At 43.8% G+C, this 19717-nt stretch overlaps 1 protein-coding gene across 9 annotated transcripts in view; it reads left to right on the top strand.

The window, feature by feature from the left end:
• ATXN2 (ataxin 2) overlaps positions 1-19717 on the top strand; it is a 472151-nt gene that overhangs the window by 146837 nt on the left and 305597 nt on the right. For 8 of the 9 annotated variants that reach the window (XM_029571731.1, XM_029571728.1, XM_029571730.1 and 5 more), the window contains 2 exons: positions 954-1138; positions 3571-3768. In XM_029571731.1, the coding sequence (XP_029427591.1) occupies positions 954-1138; positions 3571-3768 (383 nt within the window). The remainder of the gene's footprint in view (positions 1-953; positions 1139-3570; positions 3769-19717) is intronic. The other variant, XM_029571733.1, reaches the window with a different exon arrangement.

Here is a 19717-nt window from a genome sequence, read left to right as displayed (position 1 = left end):
ACAAAATTCTTTACATTCTTATCTGGCTCCTTGGGAACTGATGTAATAGCCCTATTGGTCGGTCACACCTGAAAATCGTTTGCTTGCAATACCAGCATAACACATACCCATGTGTATTGGAATGGAAAAACAAGCCATATTAAGAATAGACCAATATTTTACAACAATTAAAATAAGTGAATAACACACAAAGTTGTGCATGAAGGGGTGCACAAAGGGGCAAGTTCCTTTTGCATGCTTCTATGGTGCACGGTTCCTCCGGCATCAGTGACCTCCCTTAATAACCGGTAGCAATCATTGATTTCACAAGTGGGTCGGGGAAAGAGTGATGACAGCCACAGATGACTCGGGCAAGCAGTAGAGTGACTCCAAGATGTTCCAGCCAGATGAAAGGCGCTTGCCTTTCAAAAGTAGCCAACTACAGTTTTCAAGCACCATAAAAAAGTCTTTTTTTTTTCTTTTCAGAATATCCACAATGAATATGCATGCAATACCTGTGTATGCACTGCTTCTATTGTATGTAAATGTGTGCATATTCGTGGTAGATATACTGAAAACCAAACTTGTTTTGGCTTTTCAGAACTGGAGTTGGCCACCCCTGTGTGTATATTAACTGGATATGCTTAATCTACCATAACTCATTCTGCACTAATGCTAAAATCAGATTTGGAGGTTTTGTTTTATTTTTCATTTATAGCAATATAATTTGTATGCTGCTCAGTTTGTCAGGATATACCTAGAAAAAAATGTATTTTAGTGCTTTCTGTTCTATGCTTACACACATTATTGACCAGATTAGTGTCCTATTTTATGAAATAGGATGAATGTCATGGCACCACTCAGTATTGGAGTTGCTAGGCTGAATTAGCATGGTCAGTGAGTATTACTTATTATAGGTCATCTGCACTTTTTAAGCGGGTTGTAATGGTGGAAGAACTTTTGTTACCTTTCAGGGAAAATAAGTACATTCCACCTGGACAGAGAAATCGAGATGTCATGTCATGGGGCAGTCACAGTGGACGACAAAATTCTCCAAGAATGGGCCAATCAGGATCAGGACCCATATCTTCAAGAACTGGATCCCATATTTCTGACTTTAGTCCGAACTCTGCAGCAGACCAAAGAGTAGTGAATGGAGGCAAGTACCCAAAGAAAATCTGTAACCACTAGCTCGATGTTCATTTTTTCATAATGTTTGTAATTGTGATTGCTAAAATGTCAGGTGCAGTCAGTTATACATAGTAAAATTGTTCAGTTTGCTTTGTGATAGACTGAGTTTCTAAAGACAGAATTGATGTTTGCTAAGTTAGGCAAGCATGGTCTACTGTGTGCAGTTTAATGAAGTAGAAAACTTTAATTTGTTTAGAGCATTAGAATTTAATACTTGTAAAATTGAATATTGTAGCGCTGTGTGAACTCAGATGCTTTTTAAACCTTAATCGAGCACTGTTTGATGCTTACATGACTTGTCAATTGGCCATGTCATAAATGTGGGATTAAAAAATATACTCTGACATGTATGATAAAATGACCAAATGTGGGCAAGTGGTAGAGCAGCAGTTTGACTTGCTGCAAACCAAAGACATGTATGTATCCACATTAACGGATTCAGTATAGTTTAGAAAGACGAAAAAAGGGAAAACTCTAGCCGTGAAAAAAGTATGACCGAAAGCTGCTTTAGATGTCGGGAAGGGGAACAGCTAGCCCTTAATATCATAATTATGTAGGCTGGCAGTGTGGGCTGCATTGAATCATAGGTGATGGTGTTGGAAGAAATATACTCTGCCATCCTTGTGGTTATAATAGTGGTATTACATACAGTTTAGGCTGTAGAGGAAAGAAGAAAAATCAACTGGAGGTGGTTGGAACATGGAGATAAGTATGTAGAAATTGGCATAGAATCTTGAATGTCTTTGCAAGACTTGCTTTCTCCAGAAGTTTCCTCTCCAGATGAATGCTCTTGAGTATCTGGTGCTGTTTTGTAACTAATGTCCAACCACAGCAGTTTGTAAATGGGTTATTAATAAAAAGTAAAGCACTTTCACAAACTGATTCAGCAGTTTTTCTTGGGTCAGAGGTAATAATCTTTTTAAAAGTTTAGTACTGCATTTGCTGAATAGAAAACCAGGCTAAAACACTACGGTAGTTTCAGCAGTGTATTGGGAAAGTAGCTAGACTTTGGGTTGCAACTTGAAAATATTATCCCCCAAAGGCTCAGAATGGAGGGCCTTTTAGTTTCTAAACCTGCTGTGAATAATTTGTAGCGCACACAATACTCAAATGGGAAACTCCTGTGGAGAGGAGACCTGGGCAGCATGCAGTTAAGGTAAGTAGCTTGCATCTTAACACTTCGAAATGCTTTAACATTTTTTCAATATTATAATAATTCTGATATTCCTTATACAAGTTCCCAAATCAAGTTAGTTTGATTAGAAAGCAATTTATGGAGCTCCAGGGTTTATTGTAATTAGCTTAGAATACACTGGTATTGTTCTACAGATAATATCAGTTGATATTTAAATATTGACTTTAATCCAATCAAGATCATAGCATGCTTTATTTACAATGGAACACTTCAAAAGCCCATATATAGCTAATTCTGGAATAAAAAGTCTGACTGGATAACAGTTTAAGTGCCTGATCTGTATAACAATTGCCCAAGGGAAGACAGAGCAGTCTTTTTTTTTTTTTTTTTAAATCATCCACCTCCTCATCCAGTGGCAGTAGAGTATAAGGTGAGATAGGATAAAATGATATGCCCATGCTCTCCCTGGTCAGTGGCAGAGCAGGTCTTGAACTGATGCATCTCAGGAGCTCCTTTTATTCTTAACATTTCTAACTAGACTGCACTTACAAGTGACAGTCAATGTCTTATTCTTAGGGCCATGTTAAGCAAGGATTTTTGCGAAAAACAATTTGGAAATAATCCTACTGAACACGTAGTTTGTTTGAAAAATCATTTAACAAAATGCATGTGAATTGAATGAAGTTTGTGATTTCCCCCCCCCCCCCCCCCCCCCCCTGCTCTCATGAAAGCAAGTCCTGCATGTTTTAGAGCCATAGTGGCTAATGATGCAAAACACCAGACATTTAACACAGCTTTTCGTAAATAATTTATTTTTCATTGAATTTTTAATGGGTATTATTCACAAATAGTAAAAACCTATCATAAATGCCCTTCACGTTTTGTTTTATTAACCATCATAAAACCACCTTGTATGCAATTTACTCACCTTATTATCGAAAATAATTGCTGATAAACATTGCTTCAAAAGAGTCCAATTTAAAACTTTTAAACTGTTCCCTTAGTAATAGATTTAGATGCTGATTTAACCCTTTTATGAGCTTGTGTATACTTATCGCAAACATGACCATTGTTCATGTAAACAAAAATTGTTTTTTCTAAATCAGCTCTATTTGGCAAAAAAAGCTAATCAAGATATGTATACACTCAAAGGGATAAATGTGCAAGAAATCATTTTTGTCATTTTACTTTTTCTGTTTACTTGTATTCCCCATAAATTTTTTCTTTAGTTTTTATACTTTCCTTCATATCATTTGTTCTGTCAGGTGTTCCCTGGCCATCGCCTTGCCCATCTCCTTCCTCTCGCCCACCTTCTCGCTACCAGTCAGGTCCCAACTCTCTTCCACCTCGTGCAGCCACCCCTACAAGGCCGCCCTCGCGGCCATCACGGCCCCCGTCTCACCCCTCTGCTCATGGTTCTTCAGCTCCTGTCTCTACTATGCCTAAACGCGTGTCTTCAGAAGGTACAATACCACAGTTCATGTTTTTTTGTTTGTCTGTTTCTTTTTGTGAGATTTTAATTACAAGATTGTTTCTTCTTCTTTAATAACCTATAATTTTTCTGTTAACTTTTGTTGGTCATATTGTTACTTTTTTTGAGGGGGAGGGGTAACTTTACCAAAACAGAAGTAAAATTATGCATGGATTTTAATTTCCTTACTAGGAAATATGCTACTTGTCTTGGTGTTTAAATGCCCTACATACCTTGCAAGGTCTAAGACAAACCTTTCATACTGCAGAAACTTCTGGCAAATTTTCCAGAATTGTTTTAGTTAAATTAGATAAGGATTCTACATACCATCTGAGGTTACCATGGGCCACCGCCTCACTTTGCTTAGTTTTGTGCAGAAATGCCGAAACCCTTGTTTGTTGCCTATCCACTACTTCATTGTGCTATCTCTAAAGCCTGATACCAGCAGTTGAGTTTTCCCTGATGTGAATCTGTTTCTCAATAAATGGTACTAAGTAGAGGGTTTTTCTAGAAAATGTATGTAATTCTATTTTCCCCTTTATTATGACAAATGTTCTCCTTTCACTCTTTTTTTTTCTTCCCTTATCCACCTGAAAAAGTTTTTTTTTAATGTTTTCAAGGATAATACAGAGGTTAAAAATTCATGTGAAATATTTTAATCATTAATATCCAGGATATGCCTGGAAAGATTACATTTATTTGTTAGTAGGTTTGTTTTTCTGTGGCGTTTCATCATTCCTCCTCCTCCTTTGAAACTTTTCCCGAGGAGCTGTAAACACAGCCTCTGCAGCATCCCTAACCGACCCAGAGAGCAGAAGACCTGAGCTGGTTATTAAGACCAGGTCCACTACATAACAGTACACAGCACTGCCACAGAGCCAACTCAATTCATGTTAGTTTTATTAAGTGTTTTCTCCTCGTGGAATAAAGAAAAAGAAAACTTCCACCACAATTTCTTAAGCAAATCTTATATCTAAATAGAGCAGCAAAATTCAGAAACTCTTTTGAGGAGGAGAAAAAAGACCTCAGAACCAAATATGCAGAAGTTCTCTAAGGAACACCATATGCATATTAGGTAATCCAGTCATAGGTCTAAAAAACCTCCATATACTTTATTTTAATTTCAAAAATAATTTTATGTACGTTTTTCTTTTAGTATAAATCAAGTGCTTCATAAAACTTGATAAATGAGCATCATGTATTATCCTCAAATTTTTTATTCAAATGACTATATCATCAAATACCCTGAAGACGGAACCAGAAAGCTGAATACCTCATTGAATTATACAGCCAAACATCACCTTCTGAAGGCTTCTAAAATCAAGATCCGATATCAAGGATTTAAAGGGCTGAATGCCCGATGTCAATCAAATTCCCAAAGCCGACGTTAGCCAACGTTTTGTGACAGACTTGCCAATAGCGGCTTTTTCCACACTGAAAAAGCGTTGAACTCTGCAATTTTGAAATAAATGCCTTGAGACAGCCTGAGGGCGAAACGTGGCTAACGGCAGCTTTGGGAATTTGATTGATATCTGGGCATTCAGCCCTTTCATCCTCTATATCGGATCTTGGTTTTAGCCTTCAGAAAGTAATGTTTGGATGTATAATTCAATGAGTTCAGCCTTCTGGTTCTGACTTCGGGGTATTTGAAATCATAGTCATTCGAATAAAAAATCTGAGGATATACAATAATGTTCATTTATCAAGTTTTATAAAGCACTTGATTTATACTTAGACAAAAAACACACAAATTTTCCTGAATTTGCTGCTCTATTTAGATATAAGATTTGCTTAAACTGTGGTGGAAGTTTTCTTTTTCTTTTTTACTTTGTTTTGTACTTTTACTTACCTGCTACTATTGGATTCTCCTAGTTTCATCACAAAACAAGTTTACAGATATACCCATCCTTTGGAGACACTGACTCCATGTCCTAGAATTCTAAATACTTGTATCAATAAAATGCCTTTCTTCATGGACAAACAGGACAATAATAAGCCACACAAGTAGGTGACATCATCTGATGGCACCAAGATGGAAAAGTGCTTTCAGAGCTCGGAAAACAAAAGTTTTTTCTGGGCATGTATGGGTGTTACTGTGCAGCCACCTCCATTAGTCTCCTTAATCTTTTTTTTTTTTTCCTTCCTCATGTGAAAAGACATTTTATTCTCTCTCTAACTTGCTTGTTGAAATTTATTTTTCTCCTTGGACAAGTACTAGGCACACTGAGCATGCCCAGCATGCCACTATTCACGTGTCCATGCGGGGTCACTTTCATTTCTCCTTTTCCGTGGAGTATTTGTTTCATGGATGTGGACCTTGTGTGTTTTTTGCTGGAAAACTGCTTCAGTCAAGTAAGAAGGTTTTTTTTTTCTCTCTGTTTCTTGCTCGATCTCCCTACCCTAGTTAGCGGGCATTGCTGTAAGTGTATACATTCTTATCGGTCAATTTACGACGGTGCCGACTCCTTGTGGCCGCTGGCTATTGACTGCTCGCCGGTTGTTTTTTTCCCGATGGCTTCAGGCTTTCGCCGATGTCCTCAGTGCCCCCAAACTGTGTCCGTTTTAGACCCCAACGAAGTCTGTATTTTGTGCCTGGGGGCACAACGTCCGGGGGTACCGGGCATGCCTCGACAAAATGGAGAAGCTGTTTGGTCCCAGGAAATCTGAGCCCTCTGCATCGGGGGCAGAGACGCCTCGGGGTAAGGAAGGACCAGGGTCTACCGTCCCGTGTTAGCTTCTCCCTTGTTGGGTTCCCAAGTCGAGTTGGGTGCTGGGGACCGGCCTCTTCCTCCTCTAGGTCCAGATCCGGTTCATAGTCATCTCCCTTGTCTCTGGGAAAATCTGGGCCGAGCACCATGGGAGGTCAAAGAAGCACTGTCACCAGTCACCATCCTTGCATGAATCCAAGCTCAGGAAGGCTCCGGGATCGACCAAAGTCCCCCTGAAGTGGTCCCGGGCCGAGGAGGTGTCTCCCTCCATCGAGGCCGAGGGCCCAAGGTGATCCCCACCGGTTCCCTTCGGGGCTCCGAAGGGAACCTGGTTTCGCCACCTCCTCCTCAAGCTATCTGGTCTTCGTCAGCATTCGAGGAGGAATTGATGCTCAGTCTGGTTGGTGGTCGATCGAGCCCTACAAAGGCGAATCTGCTGGAGCCTGCTTCGTTGATGGCACAATTATTGGAGCGCTTAGATTTGCTCCTAGTTGTGCTGCTGACACAGCCCTTACCTGTGCCTCTGGTGCCTTTGATGCCCCGGCGGACACCGATGGTACCTCGAGTGGAGGCGTTTATGGTGGTCGATTCCTCGGACGAGGAAGGGCTGTTGGGGCAGATGGTCCCATCTCCACGGCAAGCCCCACGGCCAGTGTTGCCAGAGACCTCATCGTGTTCCTCCGCACTCTCGAGGGCTCCTGTGCTGTCGGTGGCCCCGGTTGCCTCGGCGCCCCCGAAGCCCTTCGGACTTCTGGTGCCTTCAAGGTCCCGGCCTAGAGGCTGTTACTCGGGCTCCTCAACCAGGGTTCCCAGGTGGCCTGAGTGAGGAGGATGCTCCGTATGACCCCTGGAAGGATAAGGTATCTATGTACTCTTTAGAGGATTCCAGTGACCTGCCCTCTGAGCCGTCACCTCTGGAGGAGCCTGGTTTTGTGCAGGCCATGGCGGAGTCAGTCCCGTTCCAGCTCTTGATGGAGGAGGACTCCAGACACAAGATGCTAGAGGTCCTTCAATTTGTGGATGCGCCTAAGGAGGTGGTGGCTGTGACGGTGCATGACATTTTCAAGGAATTGTTTATCCGGCTTTGGGAACACCATATCTCGATACCCCCCATAAACCAGAAAACCAATTTGCCGTGTTCCTGGTGCAGCCTACCATGAGTTTTGAGCAGTGTCTGCTTCCACACCAGTCCGTGGTGGTGGAATCCGGCTTCAAGAAGGCGAAAAGGTATTGAACACACTCTTCAGCTCCTCCAGGCTTCGAACACAGGGCCCTGGATGCTCTGGGAAGCAAGGTTTTCCAAGGATCCATGCTGGCGGCACATATTGCTAGTTTCCAATTTGACATGAGCCAGTACTCCAGAAACCTCTGGAAGCAAGTTCAGGATCTAGTGGAACACCTGCAGCAGCTACAGGAGGACTTTCTGAAGCTGGTACAGCAAGGATTGGAGTGTGATAAGCATGAGGTGCAGTCCACCTATGATATTTTTGAGACTGTAGCGAGGGTGGCTGCAGCAGGCATAGATGCTTGGTGCATGGCTTGGCTTCAGGCCTCTGACCTCTATCCAGTGATGCAGGAGTGTTTAGTGGACTTGCCCTCCACTGGAGAGAGACTCTTCAGAGATAACATTTAGGAGGCAGTGGCACAGCTGAAGGATCATCATGAGACCCTTCAACATCTTTCGGCCAGCACATCAGACAGACAGTCCACTGGCAAGAAGTCCTCGAGGCAAGGACCCAGATGTCTTTTTACTGCCCGAGGAAATACTATCCCCTGGTAACCAGAGCATGGCATAAACGGGTGGGATCCAGGACTCGCTTTTGGCATCTGTGTACTCCTCTGACACAGCCAGCACCCTAGCCATGCCCTGCCATGGGGTTTTGACTGACTGAGAGGAAATGTAAGCCAGCCACCAGTTGGGGGCCGGGTGCGGTTCTTTGTGGACCCTTGGCCAGTTATCACCTTGGATCAGTGGGGTCCTGTTGATGGAGCTCTCGGCCCTTCTAACGGTCAGGGTAATCGAGCCCGTTCCACCAAAGCAGCGGGGAAGCAGTTTCTACTCCCAAGTATTTCTTGATTCCAATGAAGGCCTCTGACCTATTCTGGACCTGAGGATTTTTAACAAGTTCCTGGAACGAGAAAAGTTCAAGATGGTCTTGCTGGGTGCCTTAATTCCTCTCCTGCAAAGGGGGGAACTGGCTTTGCTCCCTTAACCTAAAGAATGCCTACGCCCACATCAAAATTTCCCACATCCATTGGAAATACCTCAGATTTGTGGTAGGCGAGGACCACTTTCAGTACCAAGTGCTGCCTTTTTGCCTAGTGTCTGCATCCTGAGTCTTCACAAAGTGGCTGGCGGTGGTGGGTGCTCACCTGAAGAGACTGCGGATGTGGGTATTTCCCTACCTGGATGACTGGCTCATCAAGAGTGCAACCAGGCAGGGTGTGCTGCAGTCTCTGTACTTCACTATTGCAGTGTTGGAGACACTGGGTTTTCTGATCAATTACCTGAAGTCTCAGCTGGTTCCATCCCTGCAACTGGACTTTCAGTGCCAGGTTCGAGACCGATCAGGCTTGGGCATTCTTGCCCCAGCCTCAGGCACTCACCATAGTGTCCCTGGCGGGAGCTGTCTGAGTCTCCAGGTCTCTGGCCACCATATGCTGCAGTTGTTGGGTCACATGGCTGAATCCGTCCAAGTCACTCCATTTGCTCGTCTGCATATGTGCAGGGCGTAATGGACTCTCTAGTCTCAATGGCGTCAGGCCACCCAGGACCTACGAGTGCACATCAGGGTTACTCTACTTCTCCGGGAGGTGGTTGGGGTCCCTTTTCAGCTTTTCCCTGCTCAAGTCATCCTCACCATGGATAATTTCCACCTGGGCTGGGATGCCCATGTACAAGGTCTCCGCACCCAGGATTGGTGGTTGATACAGGAGGAGCAGTGCCAGATGAACGTCCTGGAGCTCTGTGCGATCCGGTATGCGCTTTGGGCGTTTCGGGTTCGCCTGGCAAACAAAGTAGTCCTGGTTCAGATCAACAGGTGGCGAAGTGGTACCTGAAGAAGCAGGGAGGCACAATGTTGTTCCTCCTTTGCCAGGAAGCAGTCCAGATCTGGTCGTGGGCTCTGTCCTAGGGCATCCTGCTCTGTGCTATGTACCTACCAGGGTAGGACGATCTGAATTGTTCGTTCCACCCACACAAGTAGTCCCTGAAGCAGGAGGGAGCGGATTCTATCTTCCGTCTCTGGGGAACCCCGTACGTAGATCTTTTCGCTTCCTCCTACAACAGGAAGGTGAATCAGTTTTGCTTCCTGTTTGGGAGAGGGGACGACGACCAATGAATTGGCATCGGACGCCTTTTCCCGCCATTGGAGCAAGGGCCTCCTGTATTCATATCCTCTGCTTCCACTAGTGTTGAAGACTCTCCTGAAGTTTCGACAGGACAGGAAACTATGATTCTCATTGCCCCGCATTAGCCAAGACAGATTTGGTTCCCACTCTTGTAGGATCTTTCCCTATGAGAATCAATCTGGGGACCTCCCTAGACCTCATCACGCAGTATCGGGGCAGGCTGCGCGATCCCAACCTCCAGGTCTCGTCTCTAACGGCTTGGATGTTGAGAGGATGATTCTGCAGCTCCTAGACCTATCGGGTGATGTGTCTCTGGTTCTGGTGGCATTCAGAAAGCCTTCCACTAGGAAGTCTTTTATGGTCTGAAGTGGAAAAGACTCTCCATTTGGTGCAAGAGCCATGGCTTGGACCAGTTCTCCTGCTCCACTTCAAAGCTTATGGATTACCTTCTGCACCTCTCGGAGACTGGCCTGAAGACCAACTCCATCAGAGTCCATTTTGGTACTATTGCAGCCTACCACCAAGGGGTGGATGGTTCACCCATCTTGATGTAGCCCATCGTGGAGCGCTTTATGCAGAGCCTGCTTTAGCTGAAGCCTCCCCTAAGGCCCTTCGCTGTCTCCTGGGACCTCAACATGATCTTAACCCTTCTTATGAAAATTCCGTTTGAGCCTCTGCGCTCTGTGACCTGAAGTATTTGTCCTGGAAGGTCGTCATCTTGGTAGTGGTCACCTCTGTGCACAGAGTTAGTGAACTTCAAGCTTTAGTGTCTTGCTAACCTTATATGAAGTTCTTTCACGATAGGGTGTATGTGCAGAACCACCCTAAGTTCCTGCTGAAGGTGGAATTCCATGACCATCTGAATCAATCCATCATCCTGCCCACCTTTTTTCCCCAAGCCACATTCGCACCAGAGCAAATGGGCTCTGCACAGTCTGGATTGCAAGAGACCCTTTGTCTGTGGCCTCCAAGTACAAGGCTATCTCCTCTTTTGACAAAACCCATCTGGAAGTTGCCGTTGGCAAACATTCTATCCACCTGGCTAGCAGATTGCATTTCTTTCTGCTATGCGCAGACTGGTCTGCAGCGTGGAGGCCATGTCAGGGCTCATTATGTTAGAGGCATGACAGCTTCAGTGGCCCACTTGTGAGTGGTCCCCATGGATGAAATCTAAAAGGCTGCAACATGGAGTTCCCTCCATACCTTTGCCTCGCACTACTGTCTGGACAGGGACGGTTGACGTGACAGCAGTTTCAACCAGTCCGTCCTCCAGAATCTTTCAGCTGTGAAACCCAACTCTTCCTGCCTCAGGTCCATTGTTTGGGTTCAGGCTGACTCCCTCTGTTACCAACAGCACCAGTGGTGTTGTGCCTGTTGATGCCTGGTTTGTTGCTGTTGGTCCCTTTTTCAAGAGCAGTCTGTAGCTAGGGATTCACCCATATGTGAGGACTACCATCCTGCTTGTCCTAGGAGAAAGCAGAGTTGCTTACCTCTAACAGGTGTTCTCCTAGGACAGCAGAATTTTAGTCCTCAGGAAACCTGCCCGCCACCCCGTGGAGTTGGGTTTCTGTTGTTTATTTTTTCGTAATTCTATATTATGAGACTGAAGAGGGACACCGTGTAGACGTGTGGATAGTAGCATGCTGGGCATGCTCAGTGTGCCTAGTCAGAGTTCTAGAAACTGACAAACGTTTTCTGTGCTGGGCTCCACCTGATGTCACCCATACGTGAGGACTAACATCCTGCTGCACTAGGAGAACACCTGATACAGGTAAGCAACTCTGCTTTCTCACATTTCTTCATTATTCTTTCTTCCTTAGATAAAGTAGTATGCTGTCTTTTTTTTTTTTTTTTTCTCTTTGAATTTCCAAAAAAATCCCCAATTTTTTGTTACTTTTAATTTTTTTCAAGATTGAGTTCAAATCTCAGCTCTTTTCATGATGGTGGTCGTTAAATCTCACTTCAAAAGATGTCCCTGCTACTTCTACAACATTATTTTATCCGATCAGTATGACCTCTGTCTCACTGCTTAGGACCATCCTATGATACTAACTTTGCTGCCTGTGCCCAAATGTCTCCCAGGGCCAGAAGATCTAGAAGTTATGCATTCAATTTTTGAGTTCTCAACTCACTGGGCCAGCAAAGATGAAGCCATCACCAGTTGAGGGATCATCGCCTAGATCAAAAAAGGCAGGGACCACTAATGCTATGTACCATGATTCAGAAAAGTCTTTGTGCAGGTGCCATTTCTCCTCTTCTAAAGGGAGAGGAAAAAATACGCTGTTTGGTGCCAAAGCATTCAGGAGCCAACAGACCCTGGTGGTGCTGACAATGAACTAGCACATAGAAAAGTTTTCTGTGCCATCACTCTAGAGCAAAATTTTTAGGACTGCCATCGACCAGCAGAGTTGCCATATCTCTGTTGGTAGCATCAACATCTCAGGGCCAAGATAGAAATATCGGCACCAACCAACCAAAATAATCAGTCTCTTCCAAATCCACTTATTGATAAGCTGTGCTTATTCTGGTTCCAGAAACAGATAATTCATCTATTGGGATTCCTCCTCCTAAACAAGACCATCATCCCTTTAATCAGGAAAATGTGGCTTTGACTTTGTCAAAAACTATTTTACAATTATATCAGGTTCTTCCCCTCCTCCATCTCAGTTAGTGCCTCCCATTTTGGATTCCATGGCTGCAAAATCTGAAACTATTCCATCTTATCAAGTCAGGCAAGAAATTCTGCAAACTGAATCCCAATTCCAATTTATTATTGACTAATTGCGTTTCACACCAAGATAAATCAAAGCGATGTACAATAAAAATATTAGATTAAGCATGATTCTAAAAATACATCAATAAAATTATCCATACAATATAATAAATTATCCTAATATAATAAAATCATAAAACCTTAACACGAACAGAGCAGTTCAGCAAAATGGAGCATAGAAGTAATAATATGCAGTTAAAAAGAATAGAGTAAATTTAATAAATAGGGTAAGGAATACTGAATAAAACGGTAGGACTATCAAAGTTGGGATATGTCTTTGAAAAAAAAGGTTTTCAAAATCTTTTCTGAATTTTAAATAATCTTCTCAAGTCTCAGTGTAAAAGGAAATTAGTTCCAGAGGCTGGGTGCCAAATATGAGAATCCTTTCTTTAGTACTTTGTAATCTTATCACACCAACAGAAGGTAAGTCCAAAGTTCATGATTAGAAGAAAGAAGTAAACTATTCTGTCTGTGTGGAACAATGAGGTAGTGGAAGCACATGATTGTATTTTTCACCAAGGACAAGCAGGCACCAGGCATGGCACCAAAAGGACAAAGCCAGTCCTCACATGGGTGGTGACATTGGATGGAGCCCAGCCTGGAGCTTCAATATCAAAGATTCTAGAGCTTTCAAAGATGCTCTACTGAGCATGTGCAACTGCCCCTAGGCAGAGTCCCTCAGTCCCTCCCTCCCCCCTGTGGAGCTGTGTGGTAGTGGGAGCCGTATGGTCACATTATTCAGCTTTGCTCTCTTACAGTTTTTGTTGTGATTTTTTTTTTCTGCAGTTTTTCTTTTCTCCTCTCTTCAACTTTCTGCCAGCTGCAAGGCGGGCCTTAATTGCTGTTCAGCCGGCAGAGTGTAATTTTATTCCTTAATAAATACTGCATCTGCAGTTTAGTTTGTGTCCTCTCCTTGCTCTGTCTGTTTTTGTGACTTTATCTGGTGCTGGCAGGACTGATGGAATGCAGTTTGTGTGATCCATGTAGGCTGCTGAGCCAGAGGACTCGCCCAAAATCTGCCTGGCAGGAATTCCATATAGTTTCACAGATTTGATTAGCATCAATGGAGGTGTGGACAGTGAAGGGATCGAGGAATGCACTGTTCCTGGGTTGGGGGAGAGAGCACATCCTCCTCATATTCTAGGGAACTAGTCTCCATTGGCAGGTTCCCTGGACGACGTAGTTTCCCCTCCTGCTTGCCAGTGCTGGCAGTCAAGTCTTTGTGAGAGAGGGTTAGCAGGAGCCTGGGCAAGCAGTGTTGTTGCATCTTTGGTGCCATGCCTGATAATGGTTACCCGTGCCAGCACACAGATGGTCTGACATGTCTGTCAGGACTGCGTTGGGGACCCCAGTACTGCCATCGAGCGCCATGGTCACCCTTGACGTCATCAAGGTGCCCGGGGCACCCTCTATCCCATCGAGATGCAGGACCGTCCTCGAACACTGTAAGGGCCTGTAGAGTGCAATATATGCAGTCTATTGTCCTGGCGAGGCAATGGAGCCCTTCCATGCCATAGGTGTCAGTGGGTGCTGTAGATTCCATTGAGCTGGAGAAATGGAACTGACTCGAGCATCATTGAATGCTATGGGCCTTGATGCAGCAGAGTAGCGGCACCGACCTCGCGTTGCAGTCTGGACCGTATCTGGGACCATGACTACCATCAAGCGCTATGGTCACCTTTGTCGCCATCAAAGTGCATGGCCACTCTAGATGCCATTGAGGTGCAGGGCTACCATAGAGCGCCACGGAGGCTATCAAGCGAGTTTGTCAGCGATGCCATTTGTAGCTGCACTCGGATGTGGAGTATCATTGTCACCAGGGGCACAGGGATCACAACGAGGTAGTTAACCGCCAAGGTGCAGGGGTTCAGAGAGCCCTCAAGTGCAATGGAAACCCTCAGCCAACAAGGGCTCCAGGCCTGGAGTGGCTATGGTGCTGTTGAGCGCTAGGGTTGCCATCGACTGTCTGGAAAGGACACTGAGGGGCATCAAGGTGTGCCATTGATGTTATAAGGCCGTTGGGTGCTGTGGGTGCTGATGCTCTTGGGTGCAGATAGCCACCTTACAGCACCAAAGGCGCTGGGATCATGGGGCTTCAAGCAACATTGGTGCTGCCGAGTGCCAGAGTCACTGTTGAGGCTAGCGTTAGCCATAGGCATTAACATGGATGCCATTGAACCTACAGCATAGAGGCCCTCGGGTGCATAGATGAGCCCAGGGGAGCTAGTCAAGGATGCCAGCCGTCATTGATTCCTTTGGGCACCGATATGGCGTATCAGTGCTGTGGGGCACCCGGTGGTGCGTCGTGTCACAGAGTCTCTGCCTTCAGGTACCACGGGCATCATCTGTACTGCCAGACCATCGATGCCTTCAGGCACAGATCTCCATAAGAACATAAGAAATTGCCATACTGGGTCAGACCAAGGATCCATCAAGTCCAGCATCCTGTTTCCAACAGAGGCCAAACCAGGCCACAACAACCTGGCAATTACCCAAACACTAAGAAGATCCCATGCTACTGATGCAATTAATAGTAGTGGCTATTCCCTAACTAAACTTGATTGATAGCCATTAATGGACTTCTCCAAGAACTTATCCAAACCTTTTTTGAACCCAGCTACACTAACCGCACTAACCACATCCTCTGGCAACAAATTCCAGAGCTTTATTGTGCGTTGAGTGAAAAAGAATTTTCTCCGATTAGTCTTAAATGTGCTACCTGCTAACTTCATGGAATGCCCCCTAGTCCTTATTATTCGAAAGTGTAAATAACCGATTCACATCTACTTGTTCAAGACCTCTCATGATCTTAAAGACGTCTATCATATCCCCCCTCAGCCATCTCTTCTCCAAGCTGAACAGCCCTAACCTCTTCAGCCTTTCCTCATAGGGGAGCTGTTCCATCCCCTTTATCATTTTGGTTGCCCTTCTCTGTACCTTCTCCATCGCAACTATATCTTTTTTGAGATGCGGCGACCAGAGTTGTACACAGTATTCAAGGTGCGGTCTCACCATGGAGCGATTCTGAGGCATTATGACATTTTCCGTTTTATTAACCATTCTCTTCCTAATAATTCCTAACATTCTGTTTGCTTTTTTGACTGCTGCAGCACACTGAGCCGACGATTTTAAAGTATTATCCACTATGATGCCTAGATCTTTTTCCTGGGTTGTAGCTCCTGATATGGAACCAAACATCTTGTAACTACAGCAAGGGTTATTTTTCCCTATATGCAACACCTTGCACTTGTCCACATTAAATTTCATCTGCCATTTGGATGCCCAATCTTCCAGTCTTGCAAGGTCCTCCTGTAATGTATCACAATCCACTTGTGATTTAACTACTCTGAATAATTTTGTATCATCCGCAAATTTGGTAACCTCACTCGTATACCTTTCCAGATCTTATATATATATATATATATATATATATATATATATATATATATATATATATACACAGAGAGAGAGAGAAAAGCAGCGGTCCAAGTACAGATCCCTGAGGCACTCCACTGTTTACCCTTTTCCACTGAGAAAATTGACCATTTAATCCTACTCTGTTTCCTGTTTTTTAACCAGTTTGTAATCCACGAAAGGACATCGCCTCCTATCCCATGACTTTTTAGTTTTCTTAGAAGCCTCTCATGAAGGACTTTGACAAACGCCTTCTGAAAATCCAAATACATTACATCTACCGGTTCACTTTTATCCACGTTTATTAACCCCTTCAAAAAAAAATGAAGCAGATTTGTTAGGCAAAACTTCCCTTGGGTAAATCCATCTTTAGATCATTAAGTTTTTTCGCTGGCTCAATTCTCAATGAACATTTGTCTAACATTGAATTCCATCTCTCTACATAAACTTCAGCATACAGTTTGAGTTCTTTATATATCCTGAGTCCACATGGAATGTTTTCAGTTTTGCAATATTCAATAAGGGGTAGATTTTCAAAACGTACGCTCACGCGTCCTTCGGTGCGCGCTACTCAGTGCGCACACATGGACGCATGATTTTATAACATATGCGCGCTGGCGTGCACATGTTACAAAATTTTTGATCAGCCCGTGCAAGGGAGACTATAAATTTGCAAATACGCACAGCAATGCATCGGGGCCTTCCCCAGTTCCCTCCCAGTCCGCTCCAATTAAGGAGCGGACTGGGAGGGAATTTCCCAACCCTTTACCCTATGTGCTATGGCAGTCATCTTGGGAGAATTCATTGTAATGAAACTTCACCCAAAGAAAACTGAGGATATGTGGGTGAAGAATGCCCCATGGCCTGAAATACATACTATGCTTCAAATTGGAGATATACGTGTTTTACTTAATTTGCAGGGGGACGTTAGGAGCTTAAGACTTGTTTTGGACTCAGGGCTGTTGCTGGAAAATCAGGTAATGACAGTCAGTGACTAAGAAGATTTTCCCTCATCTACATTTAGTTACACAGTGCCACCTTCTCTCAGATATTTTTGGCCTGCAGTATTCCTAAGTCATTGGTGCCTGTGATCACTGTGTACATCATAGGTGCCACCTGGCTGTCATCGGCAGGTGCCTGGGGTGCCATCAATGGTACTGCTGATTCCAGTAAGGAGTTACCCCCCTGGGGTAGACCTCGGCGCCTGTAATGCAGTCAAGCACCATCTGAGCCCTAGGCATGTTGTTGCCATAGATGTGATCCATTACTTATGAGCCCTGAGGGTGCTATTGGCACTGGAAGCACCATTGCTATTGTGGGCACTGGTGGATGCTGCAGAGTACCATTGGCACCCTCTTTTTACCATGAGCTTCCCTTCCACCGTTATGCGACAGAAAGGATGGTGAACCATTCATGACCCTAATTCAAGGGCTGTGATTAGGCTCTTGGAGTGTTGTCAGGTACCATGGGAGCAACACTGCCCATCACCAGGGGTGGCCATAGTCAGAACCCCAGTGGCACTGGGAATGTTGTAACACTGTACATGCTGACTCCATTAGAAGTTAGTGCAACAATGGAGTGCATCATGCACTGTCAGGTACGGCAGGGATCGTGCACATCTCCAAGCTCCTCAGGCTCTGACGAGCGGCATTGTCTCTGTGCCAGAGATAGCAGGACCGCCATCAAGGTATCAGCTTCCTAGTCTGTTTCGTACCTTAAGGTGTGATGGGATGCTAGTGAGGAGGGAGCCATCACACTCTTGGATTGCTTTTTGGCAGTGTGTAGCTGCCAACTCTATAAAGTGGTGCTTGGTCCCTGCTGTGCCATGGGATTCTACCCACAGGTGTGGCGATGGGGGTGCGTATGTGCGCCGCTATCCGCAAGATGGGATACTGCTGCATGAGTACTGGTCATTGTGCTTTTAAAAGCAGAGGGCTCTTTGGAGCTTTCTCTGTACAGTGCTGCAAAAGTTTGGTTTTACAGGGCTTATAGAAGATACAATTCTTTTGCAGTATAAAAATCCATGAGAAATTGTCTCCATAAATGGGGTGTTCTCATAGTCTTTCAGTTTGGGCAGAGGCCTTTTGCCTCTCTTGTTTATCCTCACACGGTGAAACCACTTATCCATAAGTTAAAACTAGATAGACTGGTTCATGGAATACCCATTGGTCACCAGGATATGAAACTGATGCTCTTTGTAGATGATATTCTGATGATGCTCACTAATGCCCATAGCATATTACCTGTTGAATATTATAAAAAATTATGGTACCTTCTCAATTAAAATTGAATCTAAGTCAAAAGCACTGGATATTGAGGGGACTTTGAAATATAGGCTTTAAATACTATTTATTAAGTGCTTGGGAATTCGTATACATAGTAAGCTTCATAGATGATACCAATGTAATATATCGCCATTAATGAGCGAGTTTAAAAAGAATTTGGAAGGTTGGAAACGTTTTCCCTTATTGACTTGGGTCCCTAGTATTAGTCAAAATGATCTTAATATCTAAAATATTATGTATATATATTGCAAATGGTCCTTTTGGTCTTGCTAAAGAAGGACATAAAATTAATGCAAACATTTTGTGCATATTTTTTCTGGAAAAATAGGAGAGCCATATTGCTGTTTACAGGACTAATGATTCCTAAAGAGGGGGTTTCTCTAATCTGCGCCTGTATAATATGGCCTGTATTATGGGTTGTTTAAGGAATGGTTAGTAAATGACAATAATCCATTGGTTATTCTTGAAGAAAAAATTTACATACTTTATAGTTTGGCATATCTTATACATGCAAAGAATAACTCACTACTTCCTTTCATTTCTCAATCTTTGTTGGTAAAAATCAAAAAAGGGTAATACTTCCTCAGAAACCTGTTGGGGTTAGATAGGGAATATTCTCTTTGCCTTCCCATCTGTAGGAATCCTAATTTCTCACCTGGATATTCCAGTAAAAGATTTCATCAATTACAACAGGAAGGGATAATAAATCTGCAACCTTTTATTAATTTATGAAAAGGGGAGATGCAGACATTTAACTTCTGCTGTCAAAATTTACATTTTCAGATTGGTGATTTACTCACATATATAGGCCACTGTGTAGTTACATTACCACATTGAAATTCTCAGAAGGTAAACAGAAAACAAATGGAGCTTTCCAACGTCTTATGCATCTGTATGCTAAAAACAGTGTATCCATTGCTAGAATGTATAAATACTTAAATGATTCTAAATTTTATGTACTATAATCCTTAGCAGATGCCTTCTTCTCACTCAAGAATACCGATCAATACTCCAGGCCCTCATCCTATCTAAACTTGACTATTGTAACTCCATTCTCCTTGGACGCCCAGCCTCCACTCTCAAACCCTTCCAGCTACTGCAAAATGCGACAGCCAGATCCCTCACAAACAGCAAGCACATCACCCCTATACTAAAAGACATCCACTGGTTCCCCATAATCCACAGAATTCAATATAAAGCCCTCACCCTCATGCACAAATCCATCAACAACGAAAAGACAGACTGACTAAAGGACACCCTTCATCCATATACCTCCCAAAGAAACTTGTGCTCTAAAAACACTGGACTACTTACCATTACCTCTATCAAACATTGATAAGGCAGGCAAAGAGAGAATTTGAAATGAAGTTGGCCATAGAGGAAAAAACTCATAATAAAAACTTTTAAAAA

Source organism: Rhinatrema bivittatum, chromosome 11 (genome assembly GCF_901001135.1).
Source record: "Rhinatrema bivittatum chromosome 11, aRhiBiv1.1, whole genome shotgun sequence".
Taxonomy (NCBI): Eukaryota; Metazoa; Chordata; class Amphibia; order Gymnophiona; family Rhinatrematidae; genus Rhinatrema; species Rhinatrema bivittatum.
This window is presented reverse-complemented; position numbering and strand designations above follow the sequence as displayed.